At 38.7% G+C, this 19,537-nt stretch overlaps 1 protein-coding gene across 1 annotated transcript; it reads right to left on the bottom strand.

Moving 5' to 3' along the window:
* Positions 1-908: 908 nt before the first annotated feature.
* Positions 909-2,203, bottom strand: LOC308397201 (E3 SUMO-protein ligase ZBED1-like). Its single transcript, XM_080883009.1, has 2 exons — positions 1,882-2,203; positions 909-1,717 (listed from the first exon to the last, which is right to left on the bottom strand). Exons 1-2 carry the CDS (start codon positions 2,013-2,015, stop codon positions 1,042-1,044), a joined length of 810 nt encoding a protein of 269 aa, XP_080739135.1. The 5' UTR covers positions 2,016-2,203; the 3' UTR covers positions 909-1,041.
* Between the last annotated feature and the right edge of the window lie 17,334 nt (positions 2,204-19,537).

Here is a 19,537-nt window from a genome sequence, read left to right as displayed (position 1 = left end):
CCATTTTCTTCCCAATTTTAGGGTTTAAGGAGCCTATCCACTAACTAACCACTAATTACAACTAAGTTATGTAGAAGAGCATCTCTGAATGTATAACACGTCAAACCTTGATAGGCTACAGCGAGAGAAGACCACATCTAGTGACACTCCTGTCAGCTAAGAACAGGAAACTATGGCTACCTTTCAACCAGGCTCACACAAATTGGACAGTAGAGAATTGGAAAATCGTTGCCTGGTCTGATGAGTCTCATTTTCTGCTGCAGCATTTGATCGACAGGGTCAAAACTTGGTATAAAAAAATTCAAAGCATGAATCCATCCTGCCTTGTATCAACAGTTCAGGCTGGTGGTGGTGTTGTAATGATGTGGAGGATATTTTCTTATCATACTTTGGACCCCTTGAGTATTGCTACAGCCTACCTGAGTGTTGTTGGTGACCATGAACTGCAGGATAATGCACCATGTTACAAAGCTCAGAACATCTTAAAAAGAGTTTGGCTTTCTTGCACAAAACTTCCCTTTTCTTTAAATTATTTAGAGTTTCCAGTGGTAGCCACCAAAACAATTATTTGAAGCATACGAACAGATCAAGATCATAGTTTGGGCTAAAATAAAAAACACTGAATTGCTGAACAGATTTTAAAAGGAAGTCTTGAACCAGGTATCGGTTACATAGTATCCCATATCCGTTTAACTTTTTCCCCCTAGATAGTAAGTCAGATTAGCAGATGGCTTCTAAGACTGGTCTCAGATACAGAGCCTATTAGATAGCCTGTTAGGGCTGTGCACTTATGCATTATGGATCCAAGACATGGACCTTACTCAAAACTGACATGTGCAAACTGCAGGTAATCCAAAAAGTTGCCTTGGAAAACTTACAAAAAACCTTTAAGGCCATCAACAGTGACTGAACCCAGGCCTACAGGTTAAAGTGAATATCATAACAATAAAGGGTGCACAAAACTCAGTATTTAAAACACAAAAAGACACAGCTGAAAACCCAGAATGTTGAACATTTTTCACTTCAAAGGAGCAATCTGGATTAGTCCTTCTTTGCACTCAGCCAGTTACTGAGGCAGACTATTCTGTTTACATTGTCTGATGACAAAGAAGCACGCTTCTTTTGAATGATGTGACCTGAGAGTGAGAATAATCTCTCACAAGGCACTGTGGTTGCAGGGGTTGACAGGTACTTGCGTGCAATAGGTGCCAGCCTGGCATGTGCTCCTTCTCTCTTTAACCACCACTGTAGTGGACACTCTCCTATGTCAATTTTGGGCTCTGCTTTGTACAGATTCAGACAGCAGTCTATAGCATCTTCCTCTTCCTCTGTATCTGAATCAGGAGAACCCAGCAAGCAGATGGACATCTTGCTCTTCTTTGGTGAGGGTTCCTCTGTTGTCTGAGCAGATGGTTGGTGTGCATCCGTCTCTGACATCAGAAGGTCATGTACTGATGCCCACACCTCTCTTCTTTCATCTTTGGAAAGGCATTTAAGATCTTTAAACCTGGGATCAAGGGCAGTAGCGATCTTCAGCCATGTGAGATTGCTGCTGTCCCTCCGCTGAGCTAGGTCTGTGGTAAAAATCTTCTTAAACCTCAAAACGTAGACTGGGTCATCATCTGAGGGCTCCATAATCCTGAACAAATGACACAAGGCTGGCAACACCATGGAACAAGAGACATACCGCTCTCCTCCCAGCAGTTCGGTAACATATCTGCAATAGAAAGATCAAGTCTGTATTTTTCTATTAATCACACAGAGACAAACATAAAAACTACATATGAAAATACACAGAGAGGTGGAGGTGGAGAACATACTTGAAAACAAAGCTAGAATGCAAAGATAGACACACAATCATGAGAAACAAAATGTATTTACCTGCAAGGTTCCAGTAGTTCCTCCAGCTTTTGCAGTCTGTCAAGCTCCTGGTCAGTCAACATAGTCACCTTGCTGTTTTGTTGAGTCAGGATGGTGGTCAGCCCAAATTTATTTCTCTGGATCCGCTTGATCATCTCTAGGGTGGAGTTCCATCTTGTTGGAACGTCCTGAACAAGCGGTTCTGTTTGATGTCCATGTGCAGCTTGCTGTGCCTTTAATTCCTGAGCGTTTGCTGGACTATGCTTAAAATGTCCAACAATCTTGCGACATTTGGCCAGAGCCCTTTCAAATGCGCTGTCATTAAGAGAAACTGTGACCGTTCTTTGCAGAATGTGGGCCATGCAGGGCATGTGTTCAAATGGAAGTAGTCTGGCGGCTGCAACCATGTTGCCAAGCGTGGTTACCTTGTCCTTGATTTTCCATTCGTTTGCAACATTCAGAAAATGGTCAGCACACGCCTCAGCATAGTGTCTCTCTTCAGTTTTACTCACTGTTAGTGCAAACGATTGCATAGTCCAGTCGTTATCAATAAAATGCGCCATGACCCCCAAGTAATTATCGTTGGTCCCCATACAAAGTGTGCAGTCTCGACACAATGGTTCCTCTCGAGGGCAGATTGTAACACTCATCTCCTGATGCAGCACGAATGACTTCTCTCAGTCCATCATCTTCTACTATGCTAACTGGTCGGCAGTTTTTAGCTATCCAAACAACCAAGGAATTGGTTACCTTTTCTCTCACATTTTTTGTTATTCGTCCACAAGCACCATACTCCTGAAGCGTAGACTGGCGAGGTCCCGTAGAGGTGGATTCAGTTGGGTGTTTTGCTCTCAGGTGATACGCCAGTGATGAACTGCTTCTGTGGTACTTGAATTCAGCTTTGCAAATTGTGCATCTTACTCTCGTTTTGTCCAACAAGCCATCAGGCAACTTCTTAAAGAGAAACTTTCCACCCAAAAGTCCGCCCTCGTCCATGCTTGCGTGTGTTAGCTAGTGTTAGCTAGATAGTAGCATGGTGTCACTTCTTCTTCTAATCATTTCTGTCAGGCCAAACGCCAGCATAGCACACTGTTGCCCCCTCCTCCAGAGGTGCTCATGAATTTAAAGGTCTTAGATTACAGGAAATTAATAAAAAAACAAAATCAGCGTTAAATTTTTTTAATGCATTAAACATTTCGCGTTGATCTTAACAATTAACGCGATAATTTTGACAGCACTAATATATATATATATATATATATATATATATATATATATATATATATATATATTTCCAGAGTTTCCAGATTTTCTCTTTTCACTTAAATTGGCATGGATTTTCACTGCAAACAACACATATTTGAATTTTTTTTATTTCATAAAAGTTACATCTGATGCTGAAACTGTCAAGATCTGCTGTCTGGAGTGTGGACTGCCTTAATCAAGACGCAAACACAAGAAACAGAAGTAACCATAAGATGAGCAAGTCAAAGTCAAGCCAAATAGTCCAGAGATGTCAGAAACAATGTCCAAAAGTACATTGTTTCTGACATGGAACGTAAAACCAATCAATGTAAAAGTACCGAAGACACTAGGAGTGGCAGGGAAACTAGAGGTAGGAAATATAAAGCAACCTAACAAAAAGGCAAAGGAAGAATGAGACAATATATGAACTGGGGGTTAGGGTTATGGGGTAGTGAGAATAGTATGGTAGTGACACAGAGGAGGACAAACGAAATGATGAGTTGGGGAAAGTGAAACTGAACAAAAGACACAGGGAACAGTCACTAAATTAAAACAGGAAGCAAGATACTAAAGACTAACCTGACACAAGGTAAAGCTGAAAGACAAGGAAATGAGACTGATGGAGGGAACACGAGAGGACAGGGCAAAAATATAAACCTAAAGTCATCAGTAACTTAACAGAGTTTTCAAATAAGAACACTAGAAAATATTCCATAGGGAACAAAATGCAAACATGAATCATACCAAAAGACATAAACTCAAAACCCCTGGGTCCAAGACCCCGGCCACCATGACAGAAACAAAGAGCATGGCAAACTGACTGCATGTAAATGTGTCTGAATTACGCGATGAACATACAATAGCATATTGCAATATTTGGAGACATTTGCAACATTTGTGAGTGTAGACAGTGTAAAATGTGGACATAGCTTCTGGGTCGTAAAAATGCATCAACCTGCATTCTATCTGAATGCCATTTATGGGTTTGGTCACTCAATTTGGGTCATACTGAAGAAAAAAATTAAGAAGTTTTATAAATCTTGGTCATGCTATGTTTCAAAACAACGTCTAACTGGTAAGTCTTTTGCCAATGAATGTGCAGTTTCACAGTCAGGCCCACCCTCTGATTTCACAGGCTTTTTGCTCATCTTGAGACATCAAAATGGAACTTCAGAAACCAGCGACTTACGTCACAGTAGCTAGCGCCATCTTTTATACTCTATGATTTTGATCAGGCGTTTAGCTATTTTCCATTGTTGAAAACAATGATCCTGCTTCACACAGACCTTCTCAAAGAAGCAGATTATTTTGTAACCTCAAGTTTGGTAATTTGACTGTTGCCAAAATGTGACTATGTTTAGATGAGAGGGTAGAGCTAGAGAAGAGCAAAGGGGAGTGGGGGTGAGGAGCTTAGCCTCTTTTATTTTCCATTTAACTCTAAATAGGACCATAATTTACAAAATTACTATCATGTTGTGCTTTAAACTGTGATCCAAGGCAAAAAACTTCAAGGTCGTCTAATTATCAGCGTTAATGCAATCAGACTTGGATAACATATTTTAATACAGCTAAAGCTGCAATTCCTCTGTAATTAAAAGGAATTTCAGTATATTATATTTGAAATTACAACGTAGTTATATTTACCTACAAATATTTAAAGGTAGGCACACTAAAATAAGGTGGTAAAATACCTGAAGTTATGCAATACAGTGGTCTCTCGCTTTATCACGGTTCACCTTTCACGGCCAATTTTGCGATTTTTCTATTTTTTTTTTTTGTACAATTTTGCATGCTTTTATTTTTTTACAATGCATTGTGTTCTGTGTCCTGATTGGCTGTAGACCATTGTCAATCAATCTTGTGCCGTGTCTCCTGTACAGTACAGAATGCATTCAGCTTGTCAAATTTACATAAATCAAAATCACTAGCAGTGTGACTCTGAAGTGTTTTCTCCCCAACAAACACAACAATGTCAGTAAAACTTTTTGCACCATCAAAGGCAACTGCAGGTTTTTTCATTCTCTAATACTGGACTTATTTTTCTACGAAGGTTTGAACTTTGCGTTTAAACAAGAGAGAAAAGTATGAAAATGTTCGTGCCTGTCTGAGAAAAATGTATAAAATGTGTAGTGAGGGATTTTACAGCCTTAAAACATCTATAATAATTGTAAAAAATAAAGTTGGGTACTTCGCGGATTTCACCTATTGCGGGTTATTTTTACAACGTAACTCCCGCGATAAACGAGGGACCATTGTACTTAAAATTACTCATGCATTGCATAAATTATTTGCATATCATTTAAAATTACTACTTAAATTTACTCTCATCATAATGACTTCTTTGTTTTCTGTAACAAAAATATTTTCACATGTCTACATGTACAATGTCAAATAAAAGCCATCCATTTCATGACATGGGACTATGCCCTTAGTCACATATTAGAAAGTGTTACCCAGACTTCCTTTGGAGTCTCCCCCTGCTGGACAATAGATCGAATCCACTATCAAGGTGCGTTAGCTTCACTTTTTAGCCTAGCAGTTTGGCATTACAATGAGAGCTACTAGAATACAATTCTGAATCAGTGGAGTACTTCCATATGATATTTACCTAGTAAATGGCTGTAACCGGAAATCTATTCTAAATTTACATGTGATACGAAGAATTGTAACTATTGTTCCCGCAGAGAAACATTGCTTCATTCATTTAGTCAGCAACATCAGGAAAAATCGTGGGAATGAAGAAAACTTGCTGATCGTCCCATGTGGCTGTGAGGGCGGAATCTGAACAAACACAGAAACACTGGTCATTGTTAACCACATCAGACCGCAGATGAATCATCTGTGAAGAAGCTCAAAGGGGTGTCTGGATGGGTTGCATGTGCGTCTGCGTGTGTGTAGGCATGTGGGGATGTGGTTTCTGTAACCACATTTGCAATGGAAAGCTCTGTGTTCTTGTCATTTTGACTGAAGAATTGATTAGCATTTTGTGTGTCTGGCTATGTTTTTGTAAAGGTTGTTCTGACCTTTTATACATCCAATTAGAAAACAAAGAAACTCAGTATTTCTCACCTTTAAAACTTTTTAAGAGAGAATGCTTTAGGGGGCTAAGGTGAGAAAATTAATTCAAAAAAGCAGCCAGGTCTTTGAGCCACTGGCGTATCTGTGCAAGCAACCCTGTTTGTTTCTCAGCAACACCGACCTCTCTAATGAACCGTTCTGCCTGCTGTTTCTGCCAGAGGTCTCGTAATTATCCAATAATTCTTGAGGAATTGTTCTGGCTGATGTTGTAATGACCTGACTGAGTGTTTTTAACAAAGAATGCTTGAATATCAGCATGCACATGTTTCCAATTCAGACTGACAGCAGTTTATTTACATGTTTATTATGCTAAAAATGCTACTAATGATATCATCTCTTTTAGTATTATAAACACTTTTGAATGAAAGGACCGTTTCTGCTGTGAAAATCTGGGATGTTTATACATAAACTATTGTGTGTCATTCTGGGGGAAAAAAAGATCTTAGCAGGCAAATTGAAGTCAGCCCTTTTCCCAAGGAAGCATTACTTTCTTCTCAGTGAGAGCCTAGCAAGTACTTTGTGTTTTCCTGTAGTACACTCACAGTGACACTGCTGCATTCATGTGGTTTTTTAAAACATGTTTCATCATTCTCACATCAGCACACTGAGCATGAGCAGCACTAAACACTGGGGACCAGCCTTACTCTGACCATAATACATTTGACTTTCAGCACCTCTGAAGCTCACTAATTACTTTAAAGACTAATTCAATGTGCTAAATTCCTCAATGATAAATGTTTTAAAATGTCAAACTATACAGTATATGACCGTGGGTTATGTATGGCACTATTTCTTGGTTGTGTGTATTAACTTCCTGGAGTCTCCAAGAAAAGTAAAGTTTATTTTTTTAGCATTATTCAACAGCAAAGCAACTCAGTACTTTGCTCAACTGGAAAAACTCATTTTAAGAGAATATACAAAAGCTAAAGAACAACAAAAAGAAAACAAGAAATGTGGAAAAGGGAAGCTTTAAGAGGCTTAAAATATATCTCAGAGATTCTCATCCACATTGGCATGAGATTTGTCAGCCGCACATCCATGATATGAATTTCCTGTTCCACCACATCCCAAAGGTGCTCCACTGGACTGAGAGCTGATGACTGTGAAGGCAATTTGAGAACGGTGAACTCACTGTAATGTTTAAGAAAACAGTTTGAGATTATCTGAGTTTGTGCAAGCGCTTGGGCGACAGTGGGAAGGAAAAACTCCCTTATAACAAGAAGGATCCTCCAGCACAGCCATGACTGTTTGGGTGGTGAGGGGAGGAAGAGAGAATAAAGACACGCTGTGGAAGAGACCCAGAGATTAATAGTAAATAATTATTAAATGTAGAGAGGTATATAAATACATGTAAACATGTTTACAATAAACATGTAAATAAAAGGTTACTGAAGGTGAAACACTCAGTGCACCATGGGAAACCGTACCAGCCTTGACATGTTGCAGTGTAACTAAGAGATGGTCAATGGTCAGTGGTGGTCAGTGGTCAATGGTAACTTCAGAGGTGGGACCAAGTCATTGTTTTGCAAGTCTCAAGTAAGTCTCAAGTCTTTATCCTCAAGTCTCAAGTCAAGTCTCAAGTAATGTCAGGCAAGTCAGAGTCGAGTCTCAAGTCACTGGTGTAAAAGTCCAAGTAAAGTCACAAGTCTGAAATTTTGAATTTCAAGTCCTTTCGAGTCTTTTAAAAAAAAACAAAAAAAATTATGTTGCAGTTATGCTAAATGTAAATATTAGACCATGTAATTTTTAAATCTGTGTTTTTCTCAACACATGACAAAATAGTGAACTTAGAAAATATACACAAATTGTGAAATTGCACCTCTATAAAATGCAGCTCAATTAAACCTAGCTCCAAGAATAATTTTCACCGACAGTTCTGAGATAAGCTGCATGTTATTCTTGGATGCGGTTGTAGGACCGGCTTTAAAATCGCATGACAAAAATATCATACATAAATAAATGATTATTTTTTTTAAATATCATTTAAAAAAAAAAACTGCATCACCAACGTAGCCTGGAAAACATTTGCTAGTTAGATGAAGTCAGCTATCTCATCGTAGCATATTTATATGCATATTTATAATCATACGGTTCTTGGAGTGAGTGCATACACTCATGAAGTTTAGTAACTTCAGGTCACTGCAACAAGCCCAGGTACAGTTTACCGACGGATGGGTGCAGGACCTTGAAATGCACAGTGTAGAAAGTAAAGACCATCGTACGTATCATAAGTTTACCAGTCTCACAAATCGTCGTCATAAATACAGATTTGTTAACCGTTTATTAATAGGACCTTTGAGCTCAACGGTAATTAATTAGTAGTGGAAATAATTTCTGGTAGCATCACAGAAATGTAGCAGTGACAATAATATTGTATGTTGTAATCGCACTGGACAATTAGTGATACAAAACAACTGTTTTATCCTGTGACTAAAAGTATATGTTTTTGTCAATGTACCATAATAACAGAAGCGAAACGCAATATTGTGTCAGGACAATTCACTATTTATGCACAATAAACAAAGAAGCGACAATTTCTGTTCAGCGCCAGACTTGCTTGTAACCTATATCACCAATTATGTTAAGAAAAATGACGCATTAACTACAACAGCAGACTGACCTTCGTGTAAATGCTTGGAGCAGACTAACCTGTGAGCTGGAGTGTTCTGGGACGTTATATTTGATCTTTGAATGGCTGCAATCCAGGCCATCCGTCGCGTCTTTGTTACTTCGGAAACATGGCTCGAACAATTTCTCTTCAACGACGTAATCCGATAACAACCGATCTCTTTACCCGTCGGCTTCCCGTGGCTGTCATGCGACCGGCTATTGCAGTTAATAATACAACGGCTTCTTGACATTTTTGTGTTTCTTTTTATCGCTGTGTAACTGATTTTAATTGAAAGCCTGCGTGCGCTAGTACCGCTTGCCACGAGCTCCCAGAATCCTTTGCGGTTCTACCCGTGAATGACGTCACATTTTCAATCTCTATATAATATGCATGTTAAATTTTATATTTGGGGTAAAATATCAAGTCTTTTCAAGTAAACCGGTTCAAGTCCAATTCAAGTCCCAGGTCATTGGTGTAAAAGTCCAAGTCAAGTCACAAGTCTTACAACATTTTTTCAAGTCAAGTCTAAAGTCATAAAATTAATGACTCGAGTCTGACTCGAGTCCAAGTCATGTGACTCGAGTCCACACCTCTGGGTAACTTTATTGATTTGCAGCATGTCCACACATGAAACAACACACACATAAATCTAAAAAAAACAAACTAACAAGAACAGCCCAAATTTCATCAGTAATGTCCAATAATGTGTTATTAAGCATGATAATAGCAGCAGGTGTAAAAGACACTCTGTCGCTTGGTCTTCACTGCAGGCACTTTATACCAATGACCTGAGGGAAGCAGTTGAAAATCCCTAAAGAGAGGATGGTCTGAACATAACATGACAGAGGTTGCCTTCTTGAAAGAGTGAGTGTAAACACAAAAACCTATTTTATTTTATATGCAGGAATATAAAGCAGGCGAGGAATTACAAACCCCTCATCATCAGTGGCACGCCAGTGGAGAGAGTGGACAGTTTCCGATACCTGGGTGTCCACATCACTCAGGACCTGTCATGGTCCTGCCACATCAACTCCCTGGTTAAGAAAGCCCGTCAGCTTCTCTTCTTCCTCAGAAGACTTAGAGACTTCCATCTGCCACTGAAGGTGCTCAAGAACTTCTACTCCTGCACCATCGAGAGCGTCCTGACGGCAAACATCTGCACCTGGTTTGGGAACAGCACCAAGCAGGACAGACGAGATCTGCAAAGAGTGGTGCGCTCAGCCGAACGCATCATTCAATCAGAGCTCCCTGACCTGCTGTCCATCTACACCAAGCGGTGTAAGTCCAAAGCTAGGAAGATTATGATGGACCTCTCCCATCCCAACAATGGACTCTTCTCACTGTTGAGGTCTGGGAAGCGCTTCCGCTCCCTTAAGGCCAAAACAGAGAGAATGAGGAGGAGCTTCTTCCCCCAGGCTATTCGGGCCCTGAACCAGGTGTAGGACTGGACTCTCCCACACACGTCACTATAAGACTGGACTCTCCCACACATCACCACACACACCACCACACATTTCCTATAATCCTATAATTCCTATAATTTATAATCTTTATAATCTCTTCTGCTATTTGCACATTCTTTACTGTAAATTCCTAAGTTAATTTGTAAATTTTGTAGTAAACTGTAAATTGTAAATATTGTAAAACTTTTCTTCTGTCATTTAATGGTCGGGCATTGTACAGCTACAAGCATTTCACCCCCATGTCATACTGTGTATGGTTGTGTGTGTGTGACAAATAAAATTTGAATTTGATTTGAATTTGAATGTGCAGAAAATAGGTTTAAATGTTAAACAAATTTCTTCCAGTCAGAGAATGTTGCATATAAGTTAATGTTAGCTTGATGCATAAAGTTAAAAGATTAAAACTAATAAAAGAAGTTTTAAAAAGAGACATTTTCATTTGATTACATTTTATATGATGGATTATGCAGAAAAAGTAGATTTGGGCGGAAAGATCTATCGCTTTATTACCTATTCAGGGTGTAAATCATGTTTTAAATGTAACTAAGTAACTAAGTAACTAAATACTTTTAAGAATAAGTAATCAGTAAAGTAACCGGATTACTTTTTTGGGAAGTAATCAGTAATTAGTTACTGATTACCGTTTTTAAGTAACTTGAGCAACACTGGTCACCACAGCATCATCAACGCCCCTACAAGGCCTGTATGCAAATTGCAGTGGATCAAGCTTTTCTACTTGCTCCAGAATCTCCTTCTTGATGAGCTTTTCAAAGGTTTTCATCGCTAGAGACATTAAAGAAACAGGCCTTAAATCATTTAGTGATGTAGGTTTTGTGGTCTTTGCAACTGGAGCAAAAATTGACTTTTTCCACACCTCTGGAACCTTCTGTTGCTGAAGTGATTAGAGAAAGGTGTAAGAAAAGATGCTGCATAATTGCTCAGCACATGTATTTAGCACCTGGCCACATATGTCATCAGTCCCTGGACTCTTATTAGTCTTGGTAAATTTAAAAAGATTGTTGATGTTTTCCTTTAAAAAGCAGCTGAACAGTTGTACAAAGTGACCAGTGAGTGTTATTTGTTAACTATTGTGCTATGCCAAGCTATAGTTGTAACTGGCTAAAATAAAGACACAGAGACAGTAATAATGTCTTCTCTTTTAATTACGACAATAAACCCAATAAGTGCTTTTCACTAAGTGACTAGCCCTTTTATGTTGCTTTTTAGGGCCAACTCTCTCATGTAGATACAAATTTTTTGCTGAATAAAACACATGGGATTCAAAAGGATGCTAATCATATCTTTCCCAGCCACAATCACTCAACCATAACAGAAGTTTTGGTTGCTGGTCAGGAAAGGATCAACATATCTAGTGTAATTAAAATGAGCTATTAGTGGTACATAGTCTCTCATTAAATATTATGAGACAGATTTACTGTATGTAGGTAAAGTGTATGGTTAGTCAAGCAGCTGGCAATGAACTTGAAAATATGAGCACGCACAAATAAAAGGCATGCACAAATAAGCATGCAAACATTCCTTGTGTGTGTTTGCACTTTATTCCTTTCTTCTTAAACTGTAACTGCAAGAACAACATAATGGCAGTCATCAAATTTACAATGTAAATGTGTTTGTGGGACATCTAAATAGTCTTTAGGACAACTGGAAAATAACTAGACAAACAAAAACTACAAAGCGTGGTTGGTGGATAAACAAATTAAAGTCACTTTTTTAAAGACAAAGACAAAAACTCTAATGATGTCTGCTCAAACTTTTAAATTACATCACGACCACAGACAACAAAGACTTTCTTTAGAGTGACTCACAAAAGAAGCCAGCTTATGCTGATCTAAAAGGGAGATGCATTTTTGTATAAAAGCCCACTTCTTTTTAAATGTCTGTTAAAACATAGTTTCTGAGTCAGACTTAATAGTGAAATATACTAATACACTTAATGACTGTGCAGACACCATTATATCAAAATTGTATATGACAACTCTTTATTGACTCCATTGCTCCTTTGTATTTTTTCTTCAGTCGACTCATTTTTGTTTTTTTATTAGACTCTCACATCAGTCTCACTGTAGTGTAGGCTGGTTTTGTAGTTTATAGAGCTAGAAGTGTCATATGAGTGGATAATGTGGATGCAAAAATGCAGACTTAAAGACTGAGTGACTAAACAAAAGACAAATCTTTATTTAGATGAAGCTGAAAATCCAAAGGGTAAACAAAAAATGGATCCAAAAATCCTGCCAGGGAAACCACTCAGGCAACCAGTATGACGCAACAAGGAACTGAGACAAACTGGGGCCTTAAATAAACACATGATGTAAACAAAGGAAGTGGATACCAGAGCGTGACGAAACAAAGCTGAACTAATTAAACAAAAAAAGGAAATAAAACTGAAAATAAGGCACAAGAGACAAAGACTGCCAAAGTAAAACTGGAATGAACTAAAACATGAGAACACCTACCACAGAGAACAGTATAACAATAAATCTGCAGATGTGGTTCGTAAAGGACCCAGCCACACTCAAGCACGTCTTGGTTGGTTGTAGGACTAGCCTTACTCAGGGCAGATACACATGGAGACACAACTAGGTTCTCAGGTGTCTAGCCGAGAAAGTTGAGCGCAAAAGAAAATCCATCAACGCTCAACTTTCCACGAACCAAGAGGAGCGTCAGTTTTCATTAGTATTTGTCCAGGAGGGAGACAAGCCAAGGATGAGATCCTCAACCCTGGACCTGGGCCCGCTGAAGGTTGCCAGGGATTGGCAGATGCAAGTGGACTTGGACCAGAGGATAATTTTTCCCACAGAGATCGTAACAGCTACTCTGCGACCAGACCTTGTCCTTTGGTCTAACTCCCAAAAACTTGCGTATGTCATTGAGCTGGCGGTACCATGGGAGGAAGCAATTGAAGAGGCATTTGAGCCTTGGCAGCTGAGGCAGAGGACAGAGGCTGAAAGATCAAGGTGCGCCCGGTGGAAGTGGGGTGCAGGGGCTTTGTTGCCAAGACAACAGCCAAACTGCTTAGAGAGATTGGGATCAGAGGACAGGCACAACGGCAGGCTATAAGAGAACTGGCTAACACTGCTGAGAGGACCAGTCACTGGCTATGGCTAAAAAAGGGCTGACATCATTTGGGCAGCTAAGGCAGTCAGCTAACCGCGATACACATGCCAAGGATTGATCGACCCGTGGTGGGCCTGCCTCAGCAGTGGGCAGCCACTGGGCACCCGGGAAGCAGTGTGTTGGGACGGTACCTTGCTCAGGGGTACCCATTCAGTGGATTCGAACCTCAGACCTTCCAATCATAGGGCCACTACTCTACCTACTGAGCTATCCCTGCTCCTGAATGAGGCTCCATAAATGTTAAAGAGGTAAGTATTTCTCAGTTGCATTGAATAAATAGAATAAACTGTAGAAAGACAAAGGTAGATAGCAAAATGAAATCTAAGAATAGGATGTAAACCAAAAACCCAACCATGAATGCTATAGATAACTAGTGCTATAGGTAACACTAGAAAACTTGAAACTAGGACCAAAAACTGAAACTGATAACTCCAGGTCAAAAAACCCAGCACCATGATACTAGGTAAATAATTGGTTGGACAAAGACACACTTTTCAAAGTTTTGCTTACACCACCACAGTCGATTTTACATGAAACAATAAATGGTTGATCGTAATGTAAGCTTTAAGCTTTATTTCAGCGGGTTTTACAAAAAAAATGCTTTAACTGTTTAGGAATTACAAGCATTTTTGCACATATTACCCAACTTCCTCAAGCTCAAAATCAACTGGACTAATTGACTGGCAGACCTGAAAGACCACAGAAGACAACTGAAGTGCATAATGGGAAAATTATTGCTATGGTTAAGAAAAACAACTTCACAAACAAGTCAAGAACACTCTGGAGGACAGAAGTGTATCACTGTTGAAATCTAAATCAAGAGATGCTTTCGTGAATGGAAATACAGAGGGTTTACAATATGATGCGAACTGCTGGTTACGCTCAAGAAAAAGAAAGCCAGATTAGACTTTTCCAGAAAACATCTAAAATAGGCTGCACAGTTCTGAAATTGAGAAATAAATAAATCTTCGGAGAAATCAAGATGAACTTGTACCAGAATGATGTGGAAAAAAAGTATGGAGGAGGAGAGAGACGGCTCATGATCAGAAACATACTACATTATCTGCCAAACATGGTGGAGGCAATGTTTTGGCATGGGCATGTATGACGGCTAGTGGAACTGAGTCACTAATGTTTATTGATTATGTGACTGCTGACAGAAGTAGCAGGATGAGTACAGGGCTACTTTCTCTCTTCAGATTTAGCCGAATGTTGCAAAACGGATCACACAGCACTTCACAATGCAAATTGATAATAATCCAAAGCAAACTACAAAACCAACCCAAGAGTTTCTCAAGGCAAGAGAAAAAAAAATATTGGATTGTTCTTCAATGATCATGTCAATCACACGATTTTAACACAACAGTGCATGTTAAGACTGAAGATAAAACTTTGTCGTTTTGTTTTAACTCAATTAAAAAACAAAATATAAAGAGATTATTTTCACAAAGTACAGGGATTTAGAGGTTCTGGGTCCTTTTGACCCAGTATTTTTGGGTTTTGGGGACATTTTGTATTATGGTTTATGATTTTTAGGTTCACTGGGTAGTCCTGAGTTTATTTTGTACATTTAGGCTCCACTTGTGTCTTTGCCTTTTGTGTCCCCCTCTGTGTGTATGTGTTTAGGTGTGTTAGTCCTTGTGCCTTATTTCCCTCTCCTCTGCCTTTCCCCCACTCCTGTGTCACATTCCACCCTTTCCTGTTTTATTGTGAAAGTCTCGTGTTTCCATGTTCATTGTGCTTCCCCTGTGGCGTCATGTTAATTCATGTCAGCTGTGTTCCCTGCATGTTCTGACTTCCCTCATTATCCTTCTGTGTATTTATGTCCGCGTTTCCCTTGGTCCTGTATTGTGATCTCCCTCGTGGTTGTGTGTTTATTGTGTGTTTCCCCGTGTGTTTTGCTCTTATAATTTGCCAGTATAGTTTCGTGTTATTTTCCTTCTACCTAATAAAGCTATGAGTTTTATGAGTTCTAAGTCCCGTCTCCACGAGTCTACATTTGGGTCCTTTCCTGCCTGCCGCACACAGCCGTTTCATGACAACATAACATTAAAGTTGTTAATTCTGTTTAAGAATTTAAATAGCATTAACACCCTTATATAGAGTTATATACCACAACTTGATGGACAGGGGGGTTACCTGTGTTTACTTTCTGCTGACAATATAGTTTGTTGTTACTTTATTAGTAGTATTTACATGTTTGAAATAAAACAGTCAGTCAGTCATAAATGCAGAGAGACCCACAGCCCCAGTGGCAATTCAAAGGAGGAAACACATCATTTGATGATATCCAGAGGACTTTGCATCTCAGTACTTTTAATATATATATATATATATATATATATATATATATATATATATATATATATATATATTGAAAAGTCTGCATTTCAGTCACATCTTAATTGTGTGATTTAAAAACAATTAATTGTGTGATTTAAAATCCACTGTGTCAGTGTACAAATGCAAAAGTACAGGTCTATGTCCAACACACAGACATGGTTATGGATCTAACTATAGCCCTAGATACAGTGAATTATAGTTCCTCAAATATAAAGTTCAATTCTTGAGAAATTTGGAGATTTCTTTCTTCTGTTCTTCTCCTCTTTTAAACCAAACTCTCTCTCTCCCTTTAGAGGAAAGTATCTGAGTTCAACATAATTAGAGATTTAACATTACTCTGGCGCTCTTATCAAGCCAGAACAGTAAACACATAAACATCTAGCTCAGCAACTGACTCACTAAATTGCTGATGAAACTTTTTGTCATTTTTTAACACAAACAAACAAAAATGAACATTTAATACAGTTTAAGTTGTGCAAAATTTACTGAGCAGATTCAAACATGTAGAGAGAGCAACAGATTTTTAAAAAAGTCAGAGATTTACAAATGTTATTACTTTCTAACGTGAAGAAAATATTCATGTTTTTGATTTCTATGCATCCATCCAGTAGCTACTAAGTGATTTTACAAAAACATAAACGGATCTCATAAGAGAAAACGGATGTGACAAAGTTATTAACATACACTATCTATAAATCTGTAAATTGTGTACACCAGTTTTTGAAGAAATCCAGTAGTTATTTAAGTAAAAACCGTAGCCTGGAATTAAAAATTCACCAAGAATCAACTCCTTGGATAGATACACAATTCACGGATCAACCTTACAACAGTCCACACAATCTTCCTTAAAGCCACACTAATCATGCTAAAGAAAAGTGTGGTCTGATAAATATAGAAGCCATTACCTTTTAGCAGCACATCAAGAAAAACAAACCCACATATCTGACTTATTCTGCTGAAATACAGGGTATTTATTTAGCTTAGACATGTCTGAGTGACTGAGTCTGAGTAAGTTGTTGACTTGAACACAGTCTTGAACAAGTTGGTACAAAGTCTGATGGTGGTTGTGGTTTCTAAATGTTATCAAAGGTCATGGGCATGTTAAATCCAGGCTATTGGCAGTAATTATCAAAGGGCACTCCAGCCTCTTCTAGTGACGTAAGACACTGACCTCAGTAAGGCTGCAGGCAGTGGGTCAGCCCCTTGGCAGTGGATCCACTTCAGATTAACATTAAGAGAACGTGACAGCGCTGAGAGACTTTGAGCTCGGTCGGGCAGAGGATTAACTACCTCTATACCTGCAGTGCCTACCTAGAGCTAGTGCGTCCCAATTCCATACTACGTACTAACATAAGCAGGGCTAAAATATGTAATGCATTCACACTGGAAGAGGTACTAAAGGTATACTAATAGATTTGTAAGTCACAGCTCCAAATTGCAATTTCTGACAGTGGTAATCTAAACCCATTTCAGGTCAGCTTACTTATGAAGGAGTGTTAATCAGTGAAAGCTGTTGCATAAAGTCTTCTGTACCTTCTGTGGTCTATTAAACATTATATAACCTCTGGAGCTGTGAAACAAAGCTAACATTAGCTAACATGGAAACAAGCTAGACTTTAGCAACTGAATTAACATGCATGAAGAAGGGGTATTATTGTAAGAATAAATAACAATATTAAAAAGCTTTCTCTTGACTGTTTGTAATTTACATCTGTGAAATACATTATGTATTTGATGCTGATTGTGCACCAGACTGATAGAAAAAGTAAACATTTGCTTAAAGAAAGTTGCTGTTTTGGAATAAGGATCTTGCACGTCTACCAAAATAATAAGTTTTCACATATTTCAGTACTATGTGTGTGATATTTTAAGCTATCTAAGCCAGTCTGGGTTTTGAAGGGTTTTTTTCAACAGATAAAACTATCATTCCATTAAATATCACAGTGAATCATACTGTAGATGCACTCTGCTAACTGAGCTAGCTAGCCGGGGCTCGATTTAGCTGATGGCAGCGCAACCCTCTCGTCCGAATATGATTTAAACTACCCAATGCCATCATGGTGTTCATCTGTCACGTACAGCTTATGGTAAGTTTAGTTTGATGCAGTCTGTAAAGAAAAACACAGCATGATTCACAGCTTTAGTGCATGTTTTTGTGTCATTTCACCCCTAAACATAGTTAAATATGCACATTAATTAGTTGCTTTAAAACTGTGGAAGAAGAATATAGCATATATGGTACTTCTTATTTGTTCAATGATTTAGTGGTAGGTTTGCTGGAAAGAAAACTCAGAGTAGACAGCAGATCTCAAACAAACTTAAAGCCTGTTAGCCTGCCTGCCCATTAACCACATCCCCATTATGGGCTTATTGGCAGAGCTGGTCCTGAACCAGCTGTAAATATAATTAGTGACCATACTGTGCTGGAAGTGCCTCGTGTTGACTCTTGCTTTCCACCCCACAGTTGCAGGCCCTCTCTCTGCTGGCTTTGCTTCTTAAAACTGATCCAATAACTCCTGTTTTGAGTGGCAATACTTGTTTTTATGGATTTACATCACACCAGCCACCATGCACTATGACACATTTCGCTCTGCCCAGTCAAAATATCGGTAGACTTGGTGGCAATGAGGCAAAATCCTGGGAATCAGATTTCCTGTAGTAAGGCCAAGTCAGTGAACCACGTGTAACTGCTTCCAGCTAGCTTTAGTCTACAGAGAAAATATTTTTCCTCAAAATATTGTCATGTGTTACAGCTGTAGAGAAGAATACTGTTCACTTTGTGAACACACATTCATGAAATGTGACTGTATATATGCATACAAAGTAAGTGTAGTAGCTTTCACAGGATGTAATCGCGCTGTCAGTATAATGTAAAGACTTCAATAAGGCAGTGGGGTATGGCTGAAGCAATAAGTGGGGTTTCTTGCTGTATACTATTGAAACTTCCAGCAGTTCTTTAATCAAAAGAACAGGTCTAGATTTCATTAAGTAAATGAAATAGAAGGTTTCTTTTAAGATCACTGCACAGGTGTTCATTATTATAAGAAGTTGCAGTGCAGAGCCAAGTTTTCATCAAAGGCAAAAATGAAGGGAGCAAGCCAACCAGCCCGGCCCCCTCCCACAGAGCACCTTGAGACAACTCCTGTATTATGTCTGTGGTTTCTCACTCAGCAGTGACTGACAGGCTGTAGTATAGGTAACGAAAATATTATAGCAGACCATATAGTGTGTTTTCACAATGCTATCAGGAGCAATGATCTTACAAGCTGCTCACATTGCTTGCAGGGAATCTGTTTAATTTATCTGGCTGCCAGTTTCCTAGATGTGATAGCAGCAACAGCCCACTGATATCTGTCTTTCAATAAGAACCGAGCATTTTCTGCATGTCTCCTGTCTCCGAGCGTGTGGAAGTTTCTCAGGGTTTTGCAATTACTGAGACACATTTTTAACAAGTCACTTTTAATGCAACATTTAAACTTTATGTTTTTAACGTGAACTTTACGTTCTGCTCCACAAAAGTAAGAACCGAATGTGATTTCATTAACTCTCTGGGTCTTATCCCGTAAGAGGATTGCTGAAGCAGTCAGTTCTACCTCTATACTTAAACTGGTCTGGTCTTAGAATCAGTGCTGGAGATAATTACAATACTTGGCATTTTAAATTATATGGGGTTGGTCCTCTCTAAATGAGACGTGTAATATATAAGTTTTTCTTTTCTTTTTTTTAATTCTAAATAACTCAGAAAAACCACATCTTACACATTCTAACCACATTCTATAGTGTAAGTATAAATAACATTTAA

Source organism: Rhamphochromis sp. 'chilingali', assembly GCF_963969265.1.
Source record: "Rhamphochromis sp. 'chilingali' genome assembly, chromosome: 5".
In the NCBI taxonomy this organism is placed as follows: domain Eukaryota; kingdom Metazoa; phylum Chordata; class Actinopteri; order Cichliformes; family Cichlidae; genus Rhamphochromis; species Rhamphochromis sp. 'chilingali'.
This window is presented reverse-complemented; position numbering and strand designations above follow the sequence as displayed.